The sequence below is a fragment of the Zootoca vivipara genome, chromosome 10, assembly GCF_963506605.1.
Source record: "Zootoca vivipara chromosome 10, rZooViv1.1, whole genome shotgun sequence".
NCBI classification, from domain to species: Eukaryota; Metazoa; Chordata; class Lepidosauria; order Squamata; family Lacertidae; genus Zootoca; species Zootoca vivipara.
The window spans coordinates 19,647,054-19,674,538 of record NC_083285.1 but is presented as its reverse complement, the minus strand read 5'-3'; the positions used below and the strand labels follow the sequence as shown (position 1 = coordinate 19,674,538).

The window sequence follows — 27,485 nt, the reverse complement described above, 5'->3', positions numbered from 1 at the left end:
CCTGGGCCTAAAGGCCATCAGGTGCAACAGGTCCGAGTCCATTCGTCTTGTAAAAAAAAAGTTCACTCCATTCAGGGACAACAACAACTATAGTCAGGCTAGTTGTTCCTTAGGACCAAGCCAAGCTCGGTTTTTTGTTTTTTGTTTATGTCTTCTTAAGTAAGTACCGCGCTGCCTGTCTAAAAAGAAGAGCCAGGCGGTTTTCGTGAGGAAACGATGACGGCTGGTGGGGAGGGGAAATGAGAAAGAGAGCGCGAGAGCCCCACTTTTGGCGGGAGGGGCGCGAGCCGCGCTCGGGCCGAAGCTGACGCCAGTTTCCGCGCTGGGAGGCTCCGTCTGGGGCCAAGCTAAGCCGCTGCCCCGGTGGGTGGGTGGGGTGCTAAACAGCCGGAGGAAAGGAAAGAAAGGGGGGGCGCGGAAGAAAGAGGCGGGAACGGGAGGGGAGATGTTGGGGAAGCGGCTGGCCTGGGAGAAGAGATCCTGCTAAAGTTATTTCTCTCTCCCCCCCTTTCCTTCCTTCTTTCCCTCCCAACCCCGGGAAGGAAGAGAGCAGGACTTCTTGAGAGGAAATGCCAAGGTAAAAGGCGCTGAAGGAGGTTGCTTTTGTTTTGTTTCGGCCCGAAGCTTTTGGCTGGCTCCTCTTCTTCGCGCGCGGTGTTTTGGGTTAAAAATAAACAACAACGTGTGTGTGTGTGTGTGTGTGTGTGTGTGTGTGTGTGTGTGTGTGTGTGTTAACATTTCAGCAGAAACCGGCGCGCCCGGCTGCTTTGCAAAAGAAAAGTTTGGGCTTCTCTTTGGCGGCGGCGCATCTCCCGTCCTTTGCCTGCAAGCAAGTCAGATAATACGTACTGTATATACCGGGGTATGTGTGTGGTTGTGTGTGAGAGAGAATGCGCGCCTCGAAGCCCGTCTGAAAGACTTCTTCATTTGTTTCTTCCTTCAGGGTCTTGTGTTAGCCTTGTCGAGAGGAGGAGGAGGAGGAGGAGGAGGAGAGGGGCGTTTAAGCTCTTTATTACTCGGAGGAAGAGAGCTTGGCAGATGTCCCAAGCGAGAGAACCTCTTCCTTCAGGGCCTGAAGGGCCAGAGCGCGCAGCTCCGGCTGAAAACAGCTTTTTGATCTCGCTCCCTCGAGGTAAGTTGTTCGAAAGTTTTTGGTTTTTTTCTGGGGGAAGAGCCGCGACGGCTGAACAGCTGAAACGATGCAGCTGAGATTAGGCTGTGTGCATTGGGAAGGAGAGGTGTGTGTGTGTTGCCTTCATAGCTGCCAAGTTATCCCTTTTTTAAAGGGATTTTCCCTTATGCTGAATAGGCTTCCTCGCGAGAAAAGGGAAATCTTGGCAGCTATGGTTGCCTTTTCTACCTTCCCCACATCCTGTTAGGAAAGTGGGTGGTGGTGGTGGGATTCTTCTGCAAAACAGGCATAAAATGAGGGGGTTTGTGTCCCTGTGTCACTTCCTTCTCCAGTGCTTCCTCTAGATGCGTTCAAAGAGATGGCTGTTCTTCACTCCTGGCATTTTTTGTTGTTGTTGCCATTTTTGCCACACCTCCCAAATTCCGAAGCAGGCCAAGGAATGCCGGACTAAATATGTACAAAACTCTTATTTTTCGCTTTGTAGAGTATGTAGTAGTTTTGAAACTGGAGGGGAGGGGGCAGGTGATTTCAGGCTAGGCCTTTATCTTCTCCCTCCAAACTGCCTGAAAGTGTGCATATGAGCAGCTGCTCCAGAGTAGATATGCTTTAAAACAGGCATCCCCAAACTTCGGCCCTCCAGATGTTTTGGACTACAATTCCCATCATCCCTGACAAATGGTCCTGTTAGCTAGGGATCATGGGAGTTGTAGGCCAAAACATCTGGAGGGCCGCAGTTTGGGGATGCCTGCTTTAAAATGCTTATATATGCAACAAAATGTTTGTAGGGGAAAGACAGTAGCTCAATGGTAGAATGTCTGCTTTGCATGTAGAAGGTCCCAGCATCTCCAGGTAGGACAGGGAGGGACCGCTATCCGAAACCCATGAGAGTGGCTGCCAGTCAGTAGGCAATACTTGAGTTTGATGGACAACCGGTTGGTCAGTGCAAGGCAGCCTCCTATGTGTAGATGGCTGTTTACTTTCAATTTTGTTTTAAATTTTGGCTTCCAGTTTCACCAGGGGATAAGTTTAAAGTGAGCACATTCAAGTAGGAGGATGGTCATGTGACACTGTTTGTTTATGTAAAGAGTTCTGTGTTTTAACAGCATTTAAAGTGTTTTAGATTTTGGAATACCCTTTTCTGTAAATAAAATGAGAGGCATTTAAGTGATTTTCTTTTTCTTTTAAAGGCAATATCTAGTATTTTAACCACTTCATGGTTTTTACTCTTTTAGAACTGACACTTTGTCTTTAAATGGTTCTCCACTATGCACAATAATATTTGAAGACCAAAATAAATACTTACACTAGTCCACAACTGTATGGTGACAATATTGTTGCAGCAGCAATCTAAACTCAAGGATGAATTTGACACACTAGAAATATGTGTTAATAATAACAAACCTTCATTATTGTAGAAGTGCTTAACTATCCTTGCCATGTAACTTTTGTCAGAATTAAACTTCTAAAGAATTCATAGGGAAAATCAATAACAGCCGATCCAATGAAGGTTTACTTTAAAGTAAATCCCACTGTGATCAGTGGGATTTTCACCCTCATAAAGCACATTTGATTGCAGCCTCTTAATAAGTTAAATGTAAATTCCATTTAACATGTTGGTTTTTACTGAATAAAACATGCTTAAGATTGAACTGTATGGCACCAAGTTGCTGTAGAGGTTAATAAGGTAACTTTTCCACTTACACAATGGCAGTGACTAAGGGTATCTTTTACCAGTGTTGTCTGGTGCATGAGTTACACCTCTCCCTGGCAAAGTCGGGCAAAGTCATGGTCATTCATGCCCTAGTGACCTCGAGGTTGGACTTCGGTAATGCATTCTAGATAGGATTGCTTAGTGTTTTCAGAAAATTCAGCTGGGACAAAATGCTGCTGCCAGTTTATTATCTGGAGTTGGGTGTATGCCTGCATACATCAGAACTGTTTTATGAAACACTTTTTGAGTTATTAAGGAACAATATATAATGTATGGACATACTTAGGCCACTTCCATGAGCATTTCTCAGATCTGAAGCCTATCTATGCGCTGTTGCAGTGTATGGGTATCTCATTTACTTAGCACACATGGAGATGTAAACAAGAATCAAACTTACTTGCTTTTTGAGATGTCTCAGGACTTTAAAAAAAGCAAGAGTCCTTCCCATAGAATCTGTATGAGAACCATTCCTCTTTGTATGGCTATGCTGCCGTCAAAGAAACAGTGATGTGAAGCTTCCCATTCATAGTTTGTTTGCATGAAACAAACCACAATCCCTGGGGTGAGCTCCCATTGCTCTGTCCCAGCTCCTGCCAACCTAGCAGTTTGAAAGCACGTCAAAGTGCAAGTAGATAAATAGGTACCGCTCCAGAAGGAAGGTAAACGGTGTTTCTGTGTGCTGCTTTGGCTCGCCAGAAGCGGCTTAGTCATGCTGGCCACATGACCCGGAAGCTGTATGCCAGCTCCCTCGGCCAATAAAGCGAGATGAGCGCTGCAACCTCAGAGTCTTCCGCGACTGGACCTAACGGTCAGGGGTCCCTTTACCTTTACCTATAAAGAGAGATGATATATTTAGGCTGTTTAGTGCTACAGTTGAAAGATCAGCCTCAAAACTTTTACATTTTCTTAGGCCCAAACTATCCTGTGCAGCAGACCCACATCTTTTAAAAGCAGATGAACACCAGTAATGTATAAAGTGGAAGATGAGGATGTAATTTAAAAGGTCATAAGGGTGTGTGATTGTGGAGAGAGGAGGTCGAACTTTTTGCCTGCCAATGAAATTAGGAGTTGTCCGGATGTCAAGCTGCCACCCTATTTCTCTCACCTACTCACCTTCTGTAATTCTAGATGTATGGGTGATGGTCAGTGGTGAGAAGTATTCAGCACATGGTCATATAGTTGTGGTTCACCAGTAGTGGAACATTCTTCCTAGAGATTTTTGCCCTACAGGTGCTTTTCTATCCTGTTGCTGCCAGGCATATACATTTTTATTTTCCTAAACGTTTTAGATGCAGTTTTAATTTTGCTGTTTTATTATTTTGTGGCTTTTAGATTGCTGTATTTTTTGTATTTACATGTTATTTTCATGTTATTTTGTAAACTGCCCTGGGAATATAATTGAAGGGTGGCATAAATATACTTATAACAAAGCAAATTGTGAAGTTCCTGCCTTCCTTGCCATAATTGAGGAACTGCAACCAGACTTGCAATGATTGGTTGGTACCTTCTCCTTCACACTATCATGCTATCATTCTGAATGGTTAATGGACCTCACCATTACAAAAAATAAAACAGTGCAAGCAGATACTTCCTGAAACACCTGAAACAAAGACTGATTAATTGAAACATTGGAATGTTTATAATTAGGAGGAAGATATTATTCTGGATGAGAGCTGAGCCCTGGCTGCTCAGGTCTGAAGCACAGGACAAGGGAGTGGGTGTAAGATTTGAGCCAAATGGAGCCAAACTCTAATATGGAAATGTGGGGAGGGATGATTCTGACAGCCTAGTCTCTCATTGAAATTTGGCCAATGGAATGGACCTCCACTGAGTAGATTATGCTGGCAGCATTTGCCTTTGTATGATGATGCTAACAGGAGTCAGTAATATCTGCAAAGCTTGAGAGACAGCAGCCCATAATACGTGCAGTTGAGTCATCATGTAACTTACTGTAAATGTTTCTGAGTTCTGATTTGCGTTGGAGCTTTTTTTAGTTTGGAGAACTGCAACAAGTAAAGTGATGCAGCCTTTTAATTTTATTTCTCCTGCTCACCCCCATTCCCCTTTGGTTAGAGAGGCTTCCCACTTGTGTTGCAGTTGCCTGACAGTGCCACTCAAGACTCATAGATCTGTAACCTGTTGTGAACTAAAAGTATTCTAGAACAGTGGTTCCCAATTGGTGGTCCAGGGATCCCAGAAGGTCCACGTAACCCACTCAAGGTGTCTGTGGCACCATTCACATAACAAAAACTACCATAAAGGTATCAAAAAATTTAAAAGCAGGGGATCCATGGCTTGGATTTAAAACAACAACAACGGGGGGGGGGGGCACCGTACTTTGCTAACGGGGGACCACTGTCCTAGAACAGGGCTTACCCAGTAGGAAGCCCTGTTGTGTTCAGAGGTGGTGTTTCCCTTATAAGTGTGTTTAGGATTTCAAACTTAGTGATGTTTTTATTTACAGTACTGTTTAATAATACAGAGAATGATAATGAACAATGTGATTTTCTAAGGATGTTTTGCTGCATATCAACTCCAAACTGGGTTGTAACTTGAGGTTGGTAAGTGTGAAATGGATATAGCAGTCACACAGTCTCTTAGATGGGTAGATATGCTTTGGAAAGAGGTACTTTTTATGAGAGAAAGCTATGACATTTTTGCTATTGTGCTCCAATAGAAATAACAGTAAATCAATACTGCTAAAATCTCAAGTTTCACAATTACTCTAATTTTTCCAGATTTTGCGCCACCCTTTACTGGTAACTGGTTTTAATGTTATGAGTAATTGGATTCCCCCTCCTGCCCCTCTTAACGGTTGAAAAAATGTTACTAAGATTTTTCATATTTATTAAATGCTACAGTTTTGAGTGATGAGTAATAATACCTTTTGAGACAATAGTGTCTTGTATTATGTTACAATGTCTTATGTTACATTGTTCTTCTTGCTTCTAACACAACTATGAATTTATTAGTATCAGCCAAGAAAATGCAAGATTTCTCGACAAGCTTAAGTGTAAATGTCGCAAGGACATACTTCTGCATTCAGTTTCTTGTGCATAATTTCAGTTAAGATGATTAATGCCCTTGTGGCAGTGACACATGCATATTCTTCTGAAGTCAAAGCCTAAATGACTTTAGTGACATTGGCTTTTACCTCATACCATCTTGGTCTGCTTAGTACAGCAGTTTCCGATCTCGGATTCCTTTCCAGTCAGAACTTTGAACCGAGTGATGCTGTTTGGGCAAATGCAACATAGTTGATATTTCCTTTGAAGTTTCTGCTGCAGTCATTGCGATGCTAAAAAGGCAAACAGCTTTTTACTTTGAAATATGACATGGGCTATTTATCATGGAATTGTAGAGTTGGACTAGATGACCCCAAGGGTCATCTAGTCCACCCCCTGCAATGCAGGAATCCTGCCCACAGCCGTTCCTAGGTGGGCTCGAACCACCTGCCTTCTGGTTAACAGCCAGAATGCACTGATCCATTGCAACACAGAGACCACCTGGCATGGAACCTTTAAAGAAAGATCTGTCATCAATCACAGCTCTTCAGTGCACATGTCCATTGTTTAATTGAACGGCAATACACATATCTAAAGGATGGCCATGAAAATATATAAAATGCACTTCCTAAATTCAAAATGTTTATGCAAAATTTGCTTTCCCTTTAATTATGTTTGCCAATTCTAAAATAGTGCAGATTAGGGGGTATTTGTGTAATCGCTAAAGTATGTAGGCTGGAAACTACTTCAAAAGTTGGCCACATAAAGATATCTGGAATTGCTTTATTAAATAGGATTTTGGTCATATGACAGCTTTGGGTTTTTTTAATAAAAAAAAAAGATATATGAATGTGACACTTTTCTGTGTATCAGAAATCTTCGGGTTCTATGCATGTGTGGATGGGTGGTTTTGTATACACACACACACACACGGTGAGACTTTTAAAAGAGGCCCCGTGGAACATGTGTACTGTGGTACCTCAGGTTACAGACGTTTCAGGTTACAGACTCCGCTAACCTGGAAGTAGTACCTCGGGTTAAGAACTTGGCTTCAGGATGAGAACAGGAATCGCGTGGTGGTGGTGCGGCGGCAGCAGCAGGAGGCCCCATTAGCTAAAGTGGTACCTCAGGTTAAGAATGGTTTCAGGTTAAGAACGGACCTCCGGAACGAATTAAGTTATTAACCTGAGGTGCCACTGTACCCTGTATTCACGGGGCCTCTTTTAAAGGACTCACCCTGTATATACATACATATATGACACGACTAAACAGCAACATACATGCACACACACACACGCACACACACACAACAGTGTATCTATGCAGCATGACTCACCCTTTCTTGTTATTCTGGCCAAAGTACTTTGGAGTTTCAGGTTTTCAAATGGACTGTGAAGAACTTTGGAGGTTCAGAGTTTTTAATGGTACATAACTCCAGTGCTTTCCAAATAACACAGAGCCAGTCCTGTGTTACAGAGGGAACATGATTGTTGCTCTCTTGAGGTTTTATCCCATGCGATCAGTGATGTTGGAATGAGGGAGATCTCACACGAGAGCCAAACAGTAGGGTTGCTTGCCATACTAACGTGTCTTGCCCATGTGACCAACACTTTATAAGACCAGCAGGGTGGCCTTTTGGTGCTTCTCTCAACTGAGGATGTAAGAAATGAGAGGGCCTCTAATAAGGCCTTCTCAGTATCAGCTTCAACACTTTGGAATGACCTCTTGCACCATCATTGCTTTAATTTAGTACACAGATGTGGAACTATAGGTATTACAGAATTACAGTATAGCTGGAACTTCTGCCTGCTTGCTGATACTATTGCTGATATTTTAGTTTGCTGTTTAAATGTTTTATATTACGTATTTATGCATTTTTTTTTAAAAAAATTGCAGAACTTCCTGTGACCATTTTGTAAATGCTGGTACAGAAATCCTTAATTAAGTACAGTGGTACCTCTACTTACAAATTTAATGCGTTCCAAACACACATTCGCAAGTCAAAAAAAATTGTAAGTTGAATCCCATAGGAATGCATTGGGAGAAAAAATCCTATCTAAACAGCATCCAAGATGGCGGACGGAGCTCCATTCATAAGTAGAAACATAGTAAGTCGAGTCATTCATAAGTAGAGGTACCACTGTATATAAAATAATACTTCAAAATGATATCATTTCTACAGTAGATGGCAAAGGTTTCCAGCTGTTTAGCAATAGCAACAACTAAGGACTCAGCTATACAGCTGCAAATAAAATGTTTTAAATGTGTTTTAAGTGCAATACACAATGTGACACTAGATGGCGATGGTGAGCCTTATGGAAAATTCAATGTATTTTTAAAAACACTTTTTAAAAAGCATTTTCAGAACATTTTTTATATGTGTGTAGATTCCACATAAAACTCACGCTCTCAGTTAGACAACAAAAAAAGAAAAGAAAAGAAAAAGAAAACCAAGGGGAAAACCTGGAGTGGATTTTTGTATGAAAAGGTTGAGACTGAGAGTTCAGTTTTGGTTCTCAAAATAAATTCCTGTGCTAAGTATATGTTATAAGATACTATTTACCCTATTTACCCTGTGTGGACTTCTGAGCTACTATGCAAACACTTGGCTCCAGCTTGCGGAACTCTAAGATCAAGTAAAAACCACCACCACCAAAGCAGATCCCACAAGCGTGAAGTCTCTTTATCCCTTAGTATGTTTCAGTGAGGGAATGGTTAGGACAGAGGGAGAAGTAGTTTTCTTAACTTGCTGCAACTAAATAATAAATTGAGAGAACAATTATTAAATAATTTTAGTTATCCTTAATCTTTTTGCTACCGTGTTTCTCATATTATAAGACATGTCTTATATGTATTTTTTCCTCAAAAAAACACACTATGGCTTATTTTCAAGGGATGTCTTCTTTTTTCCTCCTCCTCCTGCCGCGGCCGGCATTGCTGCTGCGCCTATCACTATGTCTTATTTTCGGGGTATGGCTTATATTCCTTGAATGCTTAAAAATCCTGCTATGGCTTATTTTATGGGTATGTCTTAAAATATGAGAAACAGGGTAATTCTTAACTCTTACAGCTTAGCCATGAACAATTTATAAGAGAACAGTTTGGAAAATTCTTGTTGATAAAGCAGCTTGGAAAGGAAGGGGTAAATCTTCTTACATTGCTTATAGTGTAATGCTTTGTTGTTATTTAGAAAAATGTGATAGAGGAAGAACAGCGCTAGGAGAGAGAGAGATCAGAGAACCTTCAAATAACCCAAATACACAAGTAGATGCAGAAGACCAGCCTGTCTGGGGGAATTGCACTGGTGATGACCTCATCAGAAGTAAGTATTTTCAGAGCTAATTGCTGCTGTTTAGACTTGCCTTTTTAGTGTAATCTTGTACTGACTGTTGATGTAGCTAAATGTGTGTCAAATGCATTTGTGTAGAACTCTAATGTGTGTCAATATAATTTCTTCTCAGGGATGATTTCTGTCAGTCTTCATCATCAAAGAGCACCTAGAGATAAACAAGCTGTTTTTGTGACATGAGCAAACATGCATTATACCATGTCAGGCAGCACATCTGTGCAATTATTATTTTAAGATCCCGTAATGCTGTTTTCCATTAATTCCAAGGAAGGCAAATGCCCTTTGAACAATCTTGAGATTTGTCAGTCTTGTTGTGTGTGAGGGAGAGAGGAGAGTACCTTCAGATTCTCTATAGAAGGCAGTGATTCAAGTATTCAAGTTATAAATTCAAATTTCATCCAGCCTGATCTCAGTGAGTAGCTAGTCTTAATGGCACAAATTATCTGCTCGTGCCTGTCTCCCCCTCATACAGATGGGATGGGTCAGTCCTATCGAATCCTGCTTGTGGATTTCCCATAGGCATTTGGTTGGTCACTGTGAGAACAGGATGCTGGACCTAGAGGGGGTGTTCGCCTGATCCCACAGGTTCTTGTGTTCCTGATTTCGAGGTCTGCAGTGGACAGGGATTTTCACAACAACAAATGGGGGGGGGTGCAGGAAAGTGCAGTGTATGTAGGAAGTTGTCTTATGTGTGAAATCTTCACTTCTGCCTCAGTAGCTTTAGAAGATTGGGATTATTGTTTGCATGTTTCGTGCAGCACGAGTTCTTGATGGGTCTTCCCTAATGGTCTAGTAAAACTGCATTGGAATGATGAGATATGAGCATTCCATTGTGTAGAAAATGGAATCAGTCAAAAGTAAATTTTGGATTGAGGACATACAAAGCAATTATTTGAAAAAAAAATAAGAATTTAAGTAACACCAATCGGGTGTTGTGGCTGACCAATCTTACCCACCCACAACACAGGGTGTCGGTTTGCAGGTCTCACCGCAACATGTGCCCTCTTTGAGGGAGGACCCGATTTACTGCTACTTTAATGACTCAATATTTTTTTCTCCTTCCAAATGGATTGTTTATCCACCTACGCAGTTTCAAATATTGCTCTGTTTGTTACAAGTCTTCTCAGCTTTCCCATTATAAATGTTTCCAGATGTTTCATTTTTCTTATTATTGTAAAAAAAATAAATACAACAAGATAATAACTTTTGGGGAGTTAAACAGCTTAACACTGTCAGGAAATTCTTCTTAATGTTCAGTCTTAATCTTTGTTCTTGTCATTTGGACACCTTGCTTTAGCTTCTACCCTGTGGATCAGGCCTGGGGAGTTTTGTTCAGCCTGAGAGCTGCATTCTCTCATAAGCAGCTTTCCAGGGGCTACATGCCACTGACAGGCACAGTGAGAAGCAAAAGTGGATATGACACTTGCCTTCCACAGTAGGATACATTCCAGCCTCACAAAGGTCCATGATTCTGTCCCACCTCTCCTTCCAGGTATTAGCAATAAGAGGGATCATCAATGTTCATGAGCATATTCCATCCAGGCAAAAACACTTGAGATGGACACAGAGGCCTGGGAGGGGACATGACCTAAGGAGAGCCCTGAAGAGCTGCTTTTCATAGAATCATAGAGTTGGAAGAGACCACAAGGGCCATCCAGTCCAACCCCCTGCATAGCAGGAAACACCATCAAAGCATTCTTGGCATATGCCTGTCAAGCCTCTGCTTAAAGACCTCCAAAGAAGGAGACTCCACCACACTCCTTGGTAGCAAATTCCACTGCCGAACAGCTCTTACTGTCAGGAAGTTCTTCCTAATGTTTAGGTGGAATTTTCTTTCTTGTAGTTTGAATCCATTGCTCCGTGTCCACTTCTCTGGAGCAGCAGAAAACAATCTTTCTCCCTCCTCTTTATGACATCCTTTTATATATTTGAACATGGCTATCATATCACCCATATAACCTTCTCTTCTCCAGGCTAAACATACCCAGCTCCCTAAGCCGTTTCTCATAAGGCATCGTTTCCAGGCCTTTGACCATTTTGGTTGCCCTCTTCTGTGATTCTTCTGTGATTGTGACCTTGTGGCCTGAGATTTCTCACCCTTTCCATAGAGCAGCAGAAAATAAATAGGGTCCATCATGTATGTGACAGCCCTTCAAATATTTGAAGATGACTCTTAAATCTCCTCTTAGTCGTCTCTTCTCCAGGCTTCATGTATTTAATTCGTTCAATGATACCTTCTTTGTGTTTTATTTAAAATTGGCATTTCCCTAGTAAGGTAAAGGTAAAGGGACCCCTGACCATTAAGTCCAGTCACAGACGACTCTGGGGTTGCGGCACTCATCTCGCTTTACTTGCCGAGGGAGCCAGCGTACAGCTTCCGGGTCATGACTAAGCCGCTACTGGCGAACCAGAGCAGTGCACGGAAATGCCATCTACCTTCCCACTGGAGCGGCACCTATTTATCTACTTGCACTTTGATGTGCTTTCAAACTACTAGGTTGGCAGGAGCAGGGACCGAACAACTGGATCTCACCCATTCACGGGGATTGGAACTGCCAACCTTCTGATTGGCAAGCCCTAGGCTCTGTGGTTTAGACCAGTGCTCCCCAACCTTTTTATCGCTGCGGACCAGTCAACGTTTGATCATTGTACTGCAGCCCACTGAGGGGGGGACGTTGATTGTTTATATTTTATTTAGATTGTTTTGATTTAATAATTTTAATTTAATTGTATTTAATGTTCCTTGGGCGACCCGGTACCAATTGATCCACGGACCGGTACCAGTCCGTGGCCCGGGGGTTGAGGACCACTGGTTTAGACCACAGCGCCACTCACATCCCACTAGTAAATTAAGAAATTAAAAAATGAGAAGTAAACTTAGAGTTGTTATCCATGAAGAGTACTAATGCAAGTAAACTTACTATTGTCACATCGTGCCTTGCTATTTTCACCCTTCAAAGTGCAATGTTATGCAGCTGATCATTTCAGCATTTAATTTGAGCACCTTTAGGATCTTATGAGACATTTTCCTTGAAAAGAGAAGCTGTCTGATTCCATTGTCACCATTCACATAAGAACATAGCCTATTCTGCCAAATTCCATCAATATACTTGTTTTTTCATTATTTTTCTTTGTTGGAATGACACATTACTGCAAAATTATCGTAGCAGGAGTTAATTCAGCACTATTTGTTCTATATTCTATAGCAATAAGCAATAGAAGTTGAAGGAGCAATAGGCATGGGTCTTGTAGAGTTGTTCAGATTTAATCTTCCTGTTGCTCAAACAGGACTTCAGCTTTGTGATATTTAAGAAAACAAGAAGCATCTCCCATATATTCAAACTGTCATGAATAATTGATTAATAATAATCCAGTTCTCAAGATTAAATAGCCTATTATATGCTGAAGTTTTACAGATAGAAAGGTCACTGCCATCCATCATTTCAGCTTCAAATTTATCCTCTTCTTCACTAAACATCCACCTTGTTCTTTCTGGAAAGGGGTATTTTTATCCATATTGGAGGGAGCAGGGAGGATAAACTTCTGGGATATGTTGTGTACTATTCAGTAAGTGGAGAAATTTGGTAAACCATAAACCATAAAAAATGCAAAGGAAGCACCTTTCAAGGTAATGCACTAAAATAAAAATAAATAAAAATCCCTCACAGTGCTTGAGAAACTGAAGTGGTAGTTTTTTCAGTGTCTGCATTTGCACGTATTAGAGAATTGTTCTCTGAGGGGCTAATCATTTAGGACTGATTCACATGATCAGTCTTATCAGATAATACCTTGCTTTTGTGACATCTCTATTGCATTATCAGCTCTTAGGTGGAGTTTCCTTATTGGGTTAGTTTACACTGAGGCCCCACAGAAAATATACTGAAAGCTACTTTGTGCCAAAGTTATTTATCCAGTCAGATGATGTGATAGCTTTCAAAGAGTGATTTTAATAATACAGTATACAGGACTTTCACTCATTGCTCAATTACCGGTATATGATGTTTTCCATAATGGGGTGTTTCCAGCTACCCCAACCCCTTGCCCTTAGAAGTCTTATAAGAAGCTGCTGCAACATCATGGGAGGGGTCTTTCTAGGACTAAGGTGAAACCGTGAAGCTCCCTTGTTATTTTTGCTATTGGATGCTGCATGTTTTATTAATCTTGTTATATTCATAGTATTGAAATGTGCTTTTTTGTATGGCTATTATATTTGCTATTGTTTTGCTATGAAATTGTTTTTGTAGTGTTTGTTTGAAATGCATTTCTGTTTTCTTTGTTGTAAGCTTATTTGAGCATGATTTTGTGTGTGTGAAAAAGCGGCATACAAATTGAATGACTGACTGAATAAATGTTTTCATGTGACTGGAACCAGCTCTTGAATGAGAACGAACTGTCAGTGTTAACAAGCTTTGTATTAAGAATTACCCATATATACTGAACTTAAATCTAAGAGAAGTACACGAGTCTACTATCTTCTAATTGTTCAAAAAGTGTTGGTCATATTAATAGCAATGATTCTAAAGAGGACTAAATCTACAGGCAGTGTGTTATCTGAGGGAATAACTTTGCTTTCCAGCCTAAGATTGATGTTTGCTATTTTTATTATGTATGAACAATCTGATGCTCATTTGCTTGGGTGCAGGGTCCAATGAGCAGAGTGGGATATGCCTGTTAGTAGACATGCACAGGATTATGCTGCATCTTCAGGCATTAATCCAAAAAGTTTTAGGTAATGTGAACCCCAAGTCAGAAGATCATTATCTTAACAGGGGGGAAGTTCTAATTGTTTGTCACTATCCTTTCCTTGTTAATATCTCCATAACTCTGATCAGCAATTAAAATTTTGATGCTTTCTAAATAAAGCACATAAAGCAATATATTGTTTGAAGCAAATATTACTTAAATCGCTCTCCCCAACCCATACCTGTAATGCATCCTAATGAACCTTCCAGAAATAAAGCTGCATTTTATGTTAAGATGTATGTTTCCGTTTGGTTCCAGTATATTTCAAAGAAGCTTGCCTGTGTATAGCATACAAAAAATAAGAACCTGCCCACACCTTTCCTGAAATAATACTGTGGAGTAAGTGAACTGGCATTGTGATAGTCTGCAATTTTCGAGAGTAATGATATATTCAATTAACCATATTTAGCATTTGAAACACAAAATTAGATACTTTGCCAAATTGTAAAGGCGTAAGATGGTTTAAAATGTTAGCCATCTCCAAAATAATCAGTCCTTTAGTAGCACAAGATATTTTAAACAAAAATGGTGTGGTAAATACTCACATATACTTTATTACCATCTATATGACAATAGCTCTTTGTGTATATATAAGGTGTATATCTGAATGGATTTGTATTTGTGTGCTCTGCAGGTTGTCCTTGAACGTAACTATGAACAAAAGCACACTTGCCTACATCTGTCTGTGTACCAAGGGTTAACTAGAATGGGTAGTGGCTGCATAGCTGATTTTATTCAGTTTTCAGATATAAGTCTACACTTCATAGTGGTATATAGATAGAGACAGCCTCTCACATACTGTATTTTTCAAGACACACTTTTTTCCTCCTAAAAAGTAAGAGGAGATGTCTGGTGCATCTTATGGAGTGAATGCGTAGTCCCTGGAGCTGAATTGCCCAGGGGCTAAAGGCAGATCCTGCTTTTTTTGTTTTTTAAGAAAGAGCTAAAGGTTAACAAGAGGGAAGGAGAAAGGAACCCGCTCAGCAGTTGATTGCAAGAGATCGGGGAGGGAGATAAGAGAGCTAGCTCCCTTCCTGGCCCCTCCTGGCCCCTTGCCTAGGCCTCAATTGTTGTCTGCAGAGGGAGACATATGACTGGCTGATTAGATTATCTGTCTGGAAACTGTAGAAATGGGTCCCTTTCCTAGAGAAGTTGCAGAACTGTGAGTTGAACCCCATAAAAACAGGATTTTTTTCCCTTTGCAAAGAAACTCAGCAACTTTGAGCTGATCCTAAAAAATGGAGCTTTCCCCCTTTGCAAAAAAGATGCACAACTCTGAGCTGACCCCCCAAAAAGGGGGCTTTGCCCATGTGCAAAAAAAGCTGCACAACTTTGAGCTGATCCTTTAAAAAAATGGAGCTTTCCCCCTTTGCAAAAGAAGCTTCCTCAAATATTTAATTGGGGAGGGCAAAGGCACCTAGGCCTCTAGGAGTTGGCTGCTATGCCTAGGACAATTCAAGAAAGCAAAATATTTTTTCTTGTTTTCCTCTAAAAACTAGGTGTGTCCTATGGTCAGGTGCGTCCTATGGAGCGAAAAATACGGGTTTTGCATTTCACTTGCCTCGGAAACACATTGAACCTGGCTACACATCTACCAGAATTTGACTGAGTGTTGTTGTGCATCTGGAGGTTTGGGAAATGTTGTAGACCTTGCCAAATACTTGCCATATTTTTCGCGCCATAAGACACACCTGACCATAAAACACACCTAGTTTTTAGAGGAGGAAAGCAAGAAAAAAGCTCCCTGTCCCAATCTGACAGACCACGCAAGGGAGAAAGATCCCCCCCCCCCTGCGCTGGGTCCTGGCTGCTCTCATGCAAGTCACAGAGCCCTTCGGACAGAGGGAACTCTAAAGAGTGTTCTAAAGCCCTCTTCCCCCACCTCACCTCTCCCCACCCCCTCACGCGGGCACCGCCATTAGGACGCTTGCACGGGTGACGTGCCACGCCCCTGTCACTCCGGGAACCAAAGTCCCCAGCTCCGCCGCTGCCAGGGACCACACATTCACTCCATAAGAGACACAGACATTTCCCCTTACTTTTTAGGAGGAAAAAAGTGTGTCTTATGAAGCGAAAAATACAGCAGATATGGAGGTCTCTTGCATGACAGGACCTGATGTCACTGTCAGGAAACTCCAGTGCATGAATATACAGCCTGTTATGTATCTAAAGACTGCAAATTTTCAGTGAGTGGAATTCAACTATGAGAAAGATTCCATAGATGCACCTCTAGAATTGCCAATGAATTCAGTTATTCAGTACTAATACTATACTGGAGTAGAATCCAGTAATTTTGTCCACTTCTGAGTTTAGAAGATGGTATTAGTCCATGAGGCCTTTTCTCTGGCACTTCTTTAAGGGCTGGATAAATGTTTCTAAGAACATTTATAGTTAGTATCAGTTGGAGCTGTGTTATGGTTTAAATTTAAAATGTAGAGATATTGTGGTTAAGAGTTGCCTCTTAAGGATGTAAGGAGGAGGATAGCAGACCTGGTTTCTTTCACTTTTGTGGTGAGCTGAGTAATTATATTTTGCTTAGGGCATGAGAGTTGGAACTGCTGCTACTTATAATTTGTACTTGGAAATGCAGGCATATATTGCATATTATGTGTGGCTTTAAGCCTATTCCTTTTTGAGCTAGAGGGAGTTCAGTATGTGTGAAGAGTACTTCACTTAGAAATATTCACAACTTGAGGTGTGTCCCTGTGCTATAAATATACCACAGTTCACTTATAAAGCCCTGAAAACAATGGGACTAATGCTTCTCTGCCGTGGTACACGGAGTGCAGCAGTATCCCATCAAGATTGCTATGGGGATTGGGAGCTTGTGTAATTCAATGGAGGGGAGAAGACAAGGCTGGATGTGAATTGTAGAAGACACATAATAGCTTGATATGGAGTGTGTGTGTGCGTGTGTGTGCGCGCATGTACACACACACACACACAATGGGACTGGGGAATAATAATAATAATAATAATAATAATAATAATAATAATAATAATAATAATATATTTATTTATACCCCACCCATCTGGCTGGGTTTCCCCAGCCACTCTGGGCGGCTTCCAACAGAAATATTAAAATACAATAATTTATTAAACATTAAAAGCTTCCCTAAACAGCGCTGCCTTCAGATGTCCTCTAAAAGTCTGGTAGTCTGTTATGAGTTATGTTCTATGTGAAAATACTTGCATACATGGGCACTGCAAATAAGAACACTCCAATTACAGTTGTACCTTTGAAGTCGGACAGAATCCGTTCCAGAAGTCCGTTCAACTTCCAAAACGTTCGTAAACCAAAGCGCAGCTTCTCATTGGCTTCAGGAAGCCAATCGGAAGCTGCAGAAGTCCTGTCAGTCATTCGGGTTCCAAAGAACGTTCGCAAACCTGAACATTCACTTCCAGGTTTGCGGCGTTCGGGAGCCGAAACGTCCGAGTACCAAGGCGTTCAGGATCCAAGGTACGACTGTATTTGATTTTAAAAAATAAAATAAAATTATGATTCTTTTAATGGCTTCACCAGTAGATTCTTCTCCATGAAGTTTGGAAGGGGAAAGGAAAGGAAAATTATTGAATAAAAATAGGAAAATATTTACACATAACTGTGTGTGTTAAACATTTTTCAATGTACAAAGTATTTTTTGAAAAATAACCTAATTTCATACAAAAACATTGGTTATGTTTGAAATATTTGTAAATGTGGTGTGTGCTAAATAAGCTCTAACAGGACAATGTTGTTTTGTTCTATACATTTTTAATTGAAGTAGTCTGTTGTGAATGCTGCATGTATTTTATCATGGCATATCTTTACAATGTTGAAAATAAAGCAAAAAGCTTTGCTGATATTTGGTGCCCATTCAGTTAATTCCAGAAGATAAGGACTTCTGAGTACCTCTGGCCTCCGCTATATTGAAACTATGGGAGCATAATGATTTCATAGAGATTTATATCTTCTTCTGTGAACTGAGAGGAGGATCAGAATTTTAACTTGCTGGGGGGGGGGGGGAGAGGTGGAATAGCATGGATAATTTCATCCCATTATGGCTGCCTTTGCCATCTCCTTTGTGAATGTTCTTTTACAAATCTACAAGAGCAAGATGACTGGTGTTTTTCTTTTCTTTCTCAATTTTGAAACCTTGTGGTCACTGCTTATAAGGGACATGAAACTCTATACAGTATTCTAGTAAGAAAAATGCTTTAACCATGGGGGGGGGGGGTTGAGAGAGAGAGGAGTTGGAAACCAGTATTGTACCTATAGTATTTAGCATTGATTTCAAATAAGCTACACTTGACTTCCTTTTAGGTAAGAAAGTGTATAAGTTTTAAGGAAATTTTATCTTTGCAATCCATGGTCAATAATATTTCTTGCATTGCTGTGGCAGAGTACTCGTAGGAATTATTTTATTAGTATTGTTAGAATATCTTTCATGTCATAAATATAAATATTGTGTGCAAAGTTCTTTGTATTAAATAATACAGTACTAAGTTATAATTTTGCCAGAAATATAGTAGTGCACCCAACATTGCAGTTCCATAGGCACTACAGACTGTCATCTCCAGCCCCCTATGTAACCTCAAAATCAGCTATAGAGGATTGAAGGACCATTTGAAGCAGATTTTGGGGGTGCACAGACAAAACAGAGCACTGTTGTGCGAGTGGAACACAACAGGTCGGATATAACCCTTTACTAAATTTTAAGCATCTGCTTATGGCAAGTAAATATAAAAATATTAATTTCATCCTTCAGCTTGCTGGTCATGGAACAAGCAGGTGTATCCTCCTCTGTGGCCAGCATGGGACCCAATTGGTCTGGTGGAAAAGCTATGCCTCCTCTGCTAGCCTGCACACCTAACCATATATAAAAAATTCTACCTGCCTACATGGAATTCCTTATCACCTATGGATAATTAAAGTGTTATGAGACTGATTTATTTAATGTGGTTTGCCAGCAACAATTAAAAGCCTACACCCTCCCCAGACATGTTTGTGAAAGTGATGCCAATTGTGGCTAGCATAGGCTGCCCCCACATCTATAAGGGCACCATTTTGGCCATCCATGTGCTAGTTTCCCTTTGTCAGTGTCAGGAGGTAGCAATGCAGACAATATGTGAAGTGGCTCCACATCACTATCCAGGTAGCCTCACAACAAAAACAAATGATAATGAGTTAATAATGCAGTCCCTTCTGAGCAAGCACCAAGCTGCTGGAGCCTTTGATAGCATTTCTGGCATATCCAGTGTTGTTTGCAGTACTTGTGAGTAATGGTCTAGTAGGTATAGTATTTTGGCATTATAAACCTAAAGCACTGTCATAAAACAAATTAACTGAGAAAACAAAAAATAAAGGAACATGTTCTGGTATGTAAAGAGGAAACTGAATGGGGGAAAACCCTTAGAGGAATAACCACCTGCCTTGCCCTGAGACCTCATAAATTTTTACGTGACAGAAAACAAAACACCCTTGATAATGTGATTAATGAAGGTGTAAGATGCTGATCAAGAATACTAATGCATAAAATGTTAGGGAGACTATAAATTAGTGTTATAAAATGTTGATCACTGTTGTAATTGGTCATAAAATTAGTGGTTCCAGTTAAGTGCTTTGAAAATGTACAAAACTAGAGGTACAAATACAGTGATTTCTTCCCCATCAACTTTAGTATTCATTACTGGCATTTCATAGCTTGCCATGAAGAGAATGCCCAACTCCCACATGGGCTTATTGTGGCCCCTCTTTCTTGAAGCTAAATGGCTACTAAGATTACATTTCAGATATTATTTTCCTGTTGGTAATAAAAGGGCTGAATCCTAAACTTCCATTCTGTTTTCAGAAAGTTCCTGGCAAAATGGTTGTGTGCTGGCTGAGAATTTCATTTATACTAGATTGGGATAAAATGGCCTGAGGAGACCATCTGGGCCTTATGTCTCTTAGGCCCTTGTGCATCATTCCTGGAACTGGCTAGTAGGTAGAAACCATAGATGGGCCAAGTGTAAGCATACCATAGAGTTGGTGAGCCCTTATATATCACCTAGTCCAACCCATGCTTGAAACAGTAAATTCAGAGCTAAAACAAGGGGGAGGGAAAATGATAATGCTTGTGGGGGAAAGAGACAGATGGGAAGGAAGGGAGATAAAATGACAAAACAAAAAAAGGAAAGGAAAAGGAAGGCTGGGAAAATGAGAGAGAAATGCAGAGAGTAAGAAAATAGGGGGATAAAAGGTAATCTTATGTTTCAGTGTATTACACAGCACCCATTTCTTCTCAAAACTGATTGCAGATACGTAATTTGGCAAAACTAATTATGTTATCAAAATGCATGTTTTGGGATGCAGAACCCAGTTTCCTAGACTGCATTTGAGCAGAACCCCAGATAAACTTATGGGGCACCTGCAAAAGTTATAATGGCTAGTACATATAAAGGGGATATGTAAACATCTGTATTTTTGCCCTTGGAATATCTGTCTGCTTTTAACAATTTCTCTTTCTGTTTGAATTTTTTTTAAAAAAAATTGTCCAGTAACACCTGAGAGACCAACTAAGGTGCTACTGGTCAATTTTTTTATTTTATTTTTTTTATTTTGACTGCGTCAGACCAACACAGCTACCTACCTGAATCTCTATATTTGATTATTTTTATTAGAAAACCATGTACCAGAATATGCAGAATAATAATAACTACCTTTACCTATAGCCCCAATGAAACTTAATTTTTACTTGGGTTCCAATTTGTAGTATGAAACCATCAAGTTTGTTTTAAGTTCCATCACATTTGATATTTGTTTAGAACAGGGGTCCCCAGACTTACCGGCGTTTGGGCCAGTTCCCACCGCGCCGATCGCGCGGCGGGCCGGAGGGCGGGGGAGCGCGCGCCTGTGCGGGCCGGCCGGCGGGGGAGTGCGCGCCCGTGCGCATGCGCATGGGCGCTTACTGGCGCGGCGGCGCGCTTCCCGGGTGGAAAAAGCGCCGAAAATCCGTTGTGCGCATGCGCGTGGGCCTCCCCCGACCCGGAAGTGCACCAGAAATGACTTCTTCCGGGTCGGGAGAGGCCCATACGCATGCGCAGAAGGGATTTTCGGCGCTTTTTCCCCAACCCGGAAGAGCGCTGCCGCGCTGCGCGCCGTAAGAGCGGGCGGCGGCTGCGGGCGGCGGGGGTCGTCGTGGGCCGGATTGGCAGGCTAATTGGGCCGCATCCGGCCCCCGGGCCGTAGTCTGGGGACCCCTGGTTTAGAAGTACAGATAGCTTTTGCAGCAGAGAGTTCTTCTGGCTTAAGGATCTCAGCACAAAGGGTGTGTTCTTGGGATGCCTTGCAAAAATGATTTAAGTAGAGTGAGAACAATGTTATTAAATATCCCTTTTGCATCCTATAAGTGGAGTTCCGGGCTGTCTTAGCAAGGAATTTTCAGTAAACCTTCTGAAAAAAAATCTACTTGCAATTTTGCTGAAGTATTTCTTCACAAAGGAAATCCTGTTTCATAATGATGTATTTCTTATAAAACATGAGGAGGTTCCATAGTTGATGGCTGATAGTTGGTACTTTAGTTTCTTTGTAAAGTCAGCATGGTATTAAAAATTCAGTATGAAAAATTGATTTTAAAAAGATGGATTGTACCTTGATCATTTCTTGTTGTTTAGTTAATGTATGCCTTCTGTGATGTAGAAGGTGCAGTATATGCTACTTATTTCCTAGGAAATATTCAAAAATAATTGCTGACAAAAGCCACTTTACAGGTTGACTCAAAGGTATATCTTGCAACTTGAATGTTAATATTCTAGATGGTTGTGCATAGCTACCCAGTGAAGATTTGACAGGAGGCTAGTCAGAATTCTTAAAAGTTTGCATTGTTATTGATACTGTATCTTTATGACTTAATACAGACATTTTGAAAAACCAAAATGGAGGACCTGTTTCAGAATATATATAATACAAATTTAGGGTAATTTACAGAATACTGGAAACATTTGTAAACCTCCCAAACTCTCCTCAAGCTAGTGGTTGCATAGATTCGACTGGCAATTGTCCTACAATGAATATATTTGATACTATATAGTGCGTATCATCTAAGGCGTTGATGATTTTTTAGAATGGCACAGGAAATAAAGAGATGACTTCCTGATTCAAACATAATTTTTACCCTCCATAGTATATTATAAATCCAGTTTGACAAAATATTTCACAGTTCTAAGTACCTCTGGTTATGAACTTAATTTGTTTCGGAGGTCTGTTCTTAACCTAAGGTACCACTTTAGCTAATGGGGCCTCCAGCTGCTGACGGCGCACGATTTCTGTTCTTATCCTGGAGCAAAGTTCTTAACCCTAGGTACTACTTCCAGGTTAGCGGAATCTGTAAGCTGAAGTGTTTGTAACCCAAGTTGTTTGTAACCCGAGGTACCACTGTATCAAGTCCAATTAATGTTTTAAGGGATAAATGAAAGAATCAGACTAATACTAACCTAATACATTCCCTCCCATTTCCTTTGCACATTCATCCAAGAGAGACTTCTGTTCTGCTATCAAAAAACAATACATTTTCCAACCCTAGCCCTTGCATGAAACAAAATTGCATGCAAATACTATATTGATTTTGAAAGGAACATGCTAATTTGTATTTCATTTTTGACGTTGCTAATGGGATGCTGTGTAGAGCAAATCCCAATACAGTTTGTTTTCATAGCAGGTTCCTGTAATAAATGATCGTACCAATAGTCCCACCCCCCCCAAAACATGTTCATGCACACACACATGCACATACACACACACAAAACATATATCTGTATCTGAAGAAGTGTGCATGCACATGAAAGTTCATACCAATAACAAACTTAGTTGGTCTCTAAGGTGCTACTGGTAGGAATTTTTTTATTTTGTTACAAAACATATATATTAAGGGCACCGTTGTCAGGGATGAGCCTGTGGTTCCCAATTCCCCGGAGGGGAGCCTGGGGGGGGGGGAGGACGTTGGGCCCGAGGAGGAGGGAGATAATGAGGGGAGAGCTGTCGGAGGAAGTTCATAGCAGCAGCAAGGGTTAAGCTCTATCTCAGAATCAGGGGGCGGTTTACCCCAGCTCTCGCGAGATGTACAGAAAGAGAGAGCGGGAGAGAGAGGGAAGGAAGGAGGGACGGAAGGAAGGAAGGGGTGAAAGAGAGGGAGAGAGGGGTAAAGAGAGAGAGAAGGAAGGATGGAAGGAAGGAGTTAGAGAGAACGAGAAAGGGAGGGAGGGAGGGAAAAGAGAGAGGGAAGGAAAGAAAGAAGGGGTAAGAGAAAGAAAGAAAGAAAAGAAAGAAAGAAAGAAAGAAAGAAAGAAAGAAAGAAAGAAAGAAAGAAAGAGGGGGGGGAAGGAAGGATGGAAGCTGGGAGGAGGGGCGGAAGGGGCTCCCTTCCGTCTCACCTCGCTTGCTGTCACGGAAGCAGCCCGAGAGCCGGTTTCCCGCTGCATGCGGCTCTGGCTCTAGCTCTAGCGCGTGCTCTGGCTCTCGCATTTACTCCATAGGACGCATAGACTTTCCCCCTTCCTTTTTGGGAGGGAAAAAGTGTGTCTTATGGAGCGAAAAAACAGTGTATATTACTTGGCACACTCAAAATAATAACTGTGCAAATGTTTATTATTCTGTTATTATTCTGATGGGTAGAGTGCTTGTTAATTGTTTTTATATTGTATGTCTGAGTATCTCAAATTCTTCATGGAGTATTTTAATTTTATTCAATATGTAAAAAAACTAATTTGCATATTCAATATTTAAGTAAATTTTCTGAAATAAATAACGACACAAACATTGCACACGTATTTCCAACTTCACAGGTGTAAATTATTTAAATCAAACTCAAAATAAGCCGCATAAATGAAGAATGTAATTGTTTGAACATACTTGTTTGATTTTTGCATTCTCGGGGGTTTTTTTGCACTTGTGCCCTCATACAGGTGAAACTCGGAAAATTAGAATATCATTGAAAAGTGCATCTTTTTCAGTAATGCAACTTAAAAGGTAAAACCAATATATGAGATACGTAGATGCATGACATGCAAAGCAAGATATGTCAAGCCTTTATTTGTTGTAATTATTTGTCGTTAGGCGGGTCAGTTATAAATGGAATGTAATTAATGAAATGTAATAGTGATGTTTATTTTTTGTTTATTTTTGTATTATTGTAATTATTCATTTTATTACTGTGGAATTTCCAAAGGAAAGCATATAAAATTAAAATAAAAAACAATAAGTTGCATTACTGAAATAAATGCACTTTTCGGTGATATTCTAATTTTCCAAGTTTCACCTGTATATTGAAAACTGAATTCTGCTCAGAGTGCATTTCACAGTCCTTATAGCTGTTTATTAATTAGTGTTTGAAAATAGTTTTAATTTGTTTGAAAATTGTGTATCTATGTACAATGAAAATAAGTCTGTCTATATAAACACAAATAAAAAAATTCCTTCAATAGCACCTTAATGACCAACTAAGTTTTTATTTTGGTATGAGCTTTCGTGTGCGTGCACACTTCTTCAGATACACTGTATATATAAACACAGTTCACAAAATATATTCAATCAATACTTTTTTGTCAGCTGGAAATTGCAGCAAGTTTGAAATCAGAATAATAACGTGTGTAATCACTTCGTTCCAAGTCTCCAAAATTTTAGTAATAAATACATGTTAAATTCCTGGAACTATTTTATGCTATCTACTAACCTTACAATTAAATTACTGTGTAAAGTTGGTTAAGTAACACAAAAGTTATTATATTAAGGTGTGCTTTATGAAGAGGCCAATGACAGTACTGCAGTGAAACATGCTAATAGATTATATGCTGTAGCAATATATTGCCTTTTTATTGCTTTTCCACAGGCAGCAGATTCATGTATAGTTATTACTGGCTACATTATCTGCTAGTTTTCTATCAAAAGTGATTCATTCTATTGAATCATTAATCCAATACTTATCATTCTTGGTGAAAATTTTCTAGTATTAACACTGTATAAAAGATTGACCTAAATCCACTGGTTTTGCTGCACTCCAAGAACATTTTAACCATGGAAGAACAGTATTTCTTAAGACAGTTTAAAACTATTCATTGTGGATACCATTTAACAAGGTAGCATTCTGTGTTGTGAGACACACACACACACACACACACACACACACACACACACACAGGAGTTGGTGACCAATGCCATCCTGGATTTAAGCTGCTGAATGTTCATAAATCTAGTACTGGAAATATTGATGTGTATTGAATTAGTTACTGAATAACAAGAATAAAATTTTGCTCTACATAGTGCAAAATGGGGGCTTTTGTAGCAGCACATGGTCTGTTTAGAATGATATAACAGACACTGAATGTTCACATATCAAACAAAATGCCATCTTTCTGTAGAAAAGAGGTGTCAAAAAGTTTCTTTGTACCTTTAACGCATGTGATTATGTAGTACAAAATGCAGAGTTTGTAAAATTTCTTGAATATACAGGCAAAAAATGAATAATTCAAAACAACTCATAAGTTCTACATTCTATTGTATCTTTTATAACGCAGGCAGAAGATAGCATTGTGTTCCCAGTAGAGCTGAATTTGCACAAGTTACACCTCTGAAAATGCCAGATGGTCTATGGTCTACTTTTCAGAGCTGTCACATATGTAAAGATTTGAAAAAAAAAGAAAGACAGCTGAATGAGAGCAGCGGATCATTAAAGGGAGAGTGAAAGTCCCTGGGTATCACTGTGTTTTAAGAAAGCATTGTGTCGTTTCCCGCATTACGTTTTTCTTTTCTTTAAGATATACACAACCTTTAAAAATAAGGTAAAAACATTGCTGTTTTAAACTGAATGGTTGTGGCTTAATCTTAAAACTGTCAAATGCTTTTTTATTCTTTATACTAGAATGCAGTCATATGGTTCCTAATTGGTTTCAAGTGTATTTTAACCATAAGATTCAAGTCTCCCCAGTGAAAAATTATCAATAAAGTTAAAATAAATTTAAATTGGTATAACTAATACATTTGGGGGTTTTATTCACTTTTGATTTGACCTACATATCATATGTGAATACTCTAAAGCCAGTCAGCTAAAAAGTTGTATGTTAATGTTACTGAAATAAGAGTACTTTGGGAGCAGAATTTATCTCTTGATCCTACTAAAAATAATAAAATGAAAGTAAAACAAATAACTTTGCATGGCTAGACTTCCCCAAGACTTCGTATTGCCCATTAATTGGCAAAATAGGCCTGATGTTTTAAGACAGGGGAGATAATCATGTGTCATGTATTGTTATATGATATTGAAATGTAAACAATTGCAAACAACCATTTCCAATTCTGCTAGATTCTAAAGGTCATAACTGTCAATTCTAATAACTTTGTCATTTAGATTTACAGAATTCTTCCTATGTTCTCTCTTCTTATTTATTGACAAAGGATAACATCTTTTCCAACAGCTGACAATTGGTGAAGCATAACATTTTATATCTAAGAATTCCAAATAATGCATCTACTTGCCAGACTGTTAAGTGGCAAGATACTTCCACATCCCAGAGATGATTACCTCTTTCTCAATACCTACATAGGGTGAAAATGGAACAAGATCAAATTAGTCTTGCATAGAAATGGGGAATGTTGAGTTTTATGCCAGTGGTTCGGATAAGTTGTCTCTGCCTATGCACTTAAAGGGAGTATTCTATATAAAAGCTATTGCATTTTAAGTTCCTGCTACCACCTTTGGGGATTTCCTTTTGTCAGTGAATTGCAAGAGTACTTGTGATCACTGGAGGTACTTGAAATGAACTTATACTTCTATGATTGAGTGGAGCTTTGGTGTTGTGTCTTTAATTCTAAAAGGCTGGGTTGACCCAAAAGGTTTGAATTAAATAATAAGTTATCAGCCTTGCTTATAAGAGCAAGGGAGTGTGTGCTGCTTTTTAAAAAAAGGGGGGGGAAGAAACTTCCTGCCTGACCACACATATCTAGTTAGCCATGAGGCCTGAGAGAAAGACAGAACTATAGAGCTTCACTGTTTTTTAGCTTAGAGCAGGCATCCCCAAACTGCGGCCCTCCAGATGTTTTGGCCTACAACTCCCATGATCCCTAGCTAAGAGGGCCAGTGGTCATGGAATCATGGGAATTGTAGTCCAAAACATCTGGAGGGCTGAACCAGGCAAATGTTTATTTGCAGGTCTAGTTATTTTGACAAATATTATTTCCTTTTTCAATGTTTTAACTAAGGTCCTTTTGACATACAGTGGTATAAATGAGGCTTTTATGTTTTCAGTAATATGTGTGTGCACTAGGAGCAGAGGGCCATTGTGATCAGCTTTTGTTTTTGTCCTTATGGTAGTTGAAAACCCTTCTTCCCTTGAAAAATCAAAGGCTGCTATTACTAGGAGGATGTTCTGACATTGATTTTATACAAAATAAAGAGCAGACTTTATATGGTAGCTGCATACTTATGTTTAAGGTGGGCTTCTGGATAATCATCCAGGATTTGATTTGCTGTTAGCAGAAGTTGGTGGTTTTTTCATCATGTTCTTTGGTTTTTCTTCTCTGCCTTTGTCGACCAG

The 27,485-nt window shown here is 40.0% G+C and overlaps 1 protein-coding gene across 1 annotated transcript in view; it reads left to right on the top strand.

The window, feature by feature from the left end:
• The first annotated feature begins 321 nt into the window (after positions 1-321).
• Positions 322-27,485, top strand: part of MDFIC (MyoD family inhibitor domain containing) — a 49,250-nt gene continuing 22,086 nt past the window's right edge. Inside the window, exons 1-3 of the mRNA XM_060279586.1 lie at positions 322-577; positions 944-1,132; positions 9,039-9,170. Of these exons, the coding sequence (XP_060135569.1) occupies positions 1,039-1,132; positions 9,039-9,170 (226 nt within the window). The 5' untranslated portion in view covers positions 322-577; positions 944-1,038. The remainder of the gene's footprint in view (positions 578-943; positions 1,133-9,038; positions 9,171-27,485) is intronic.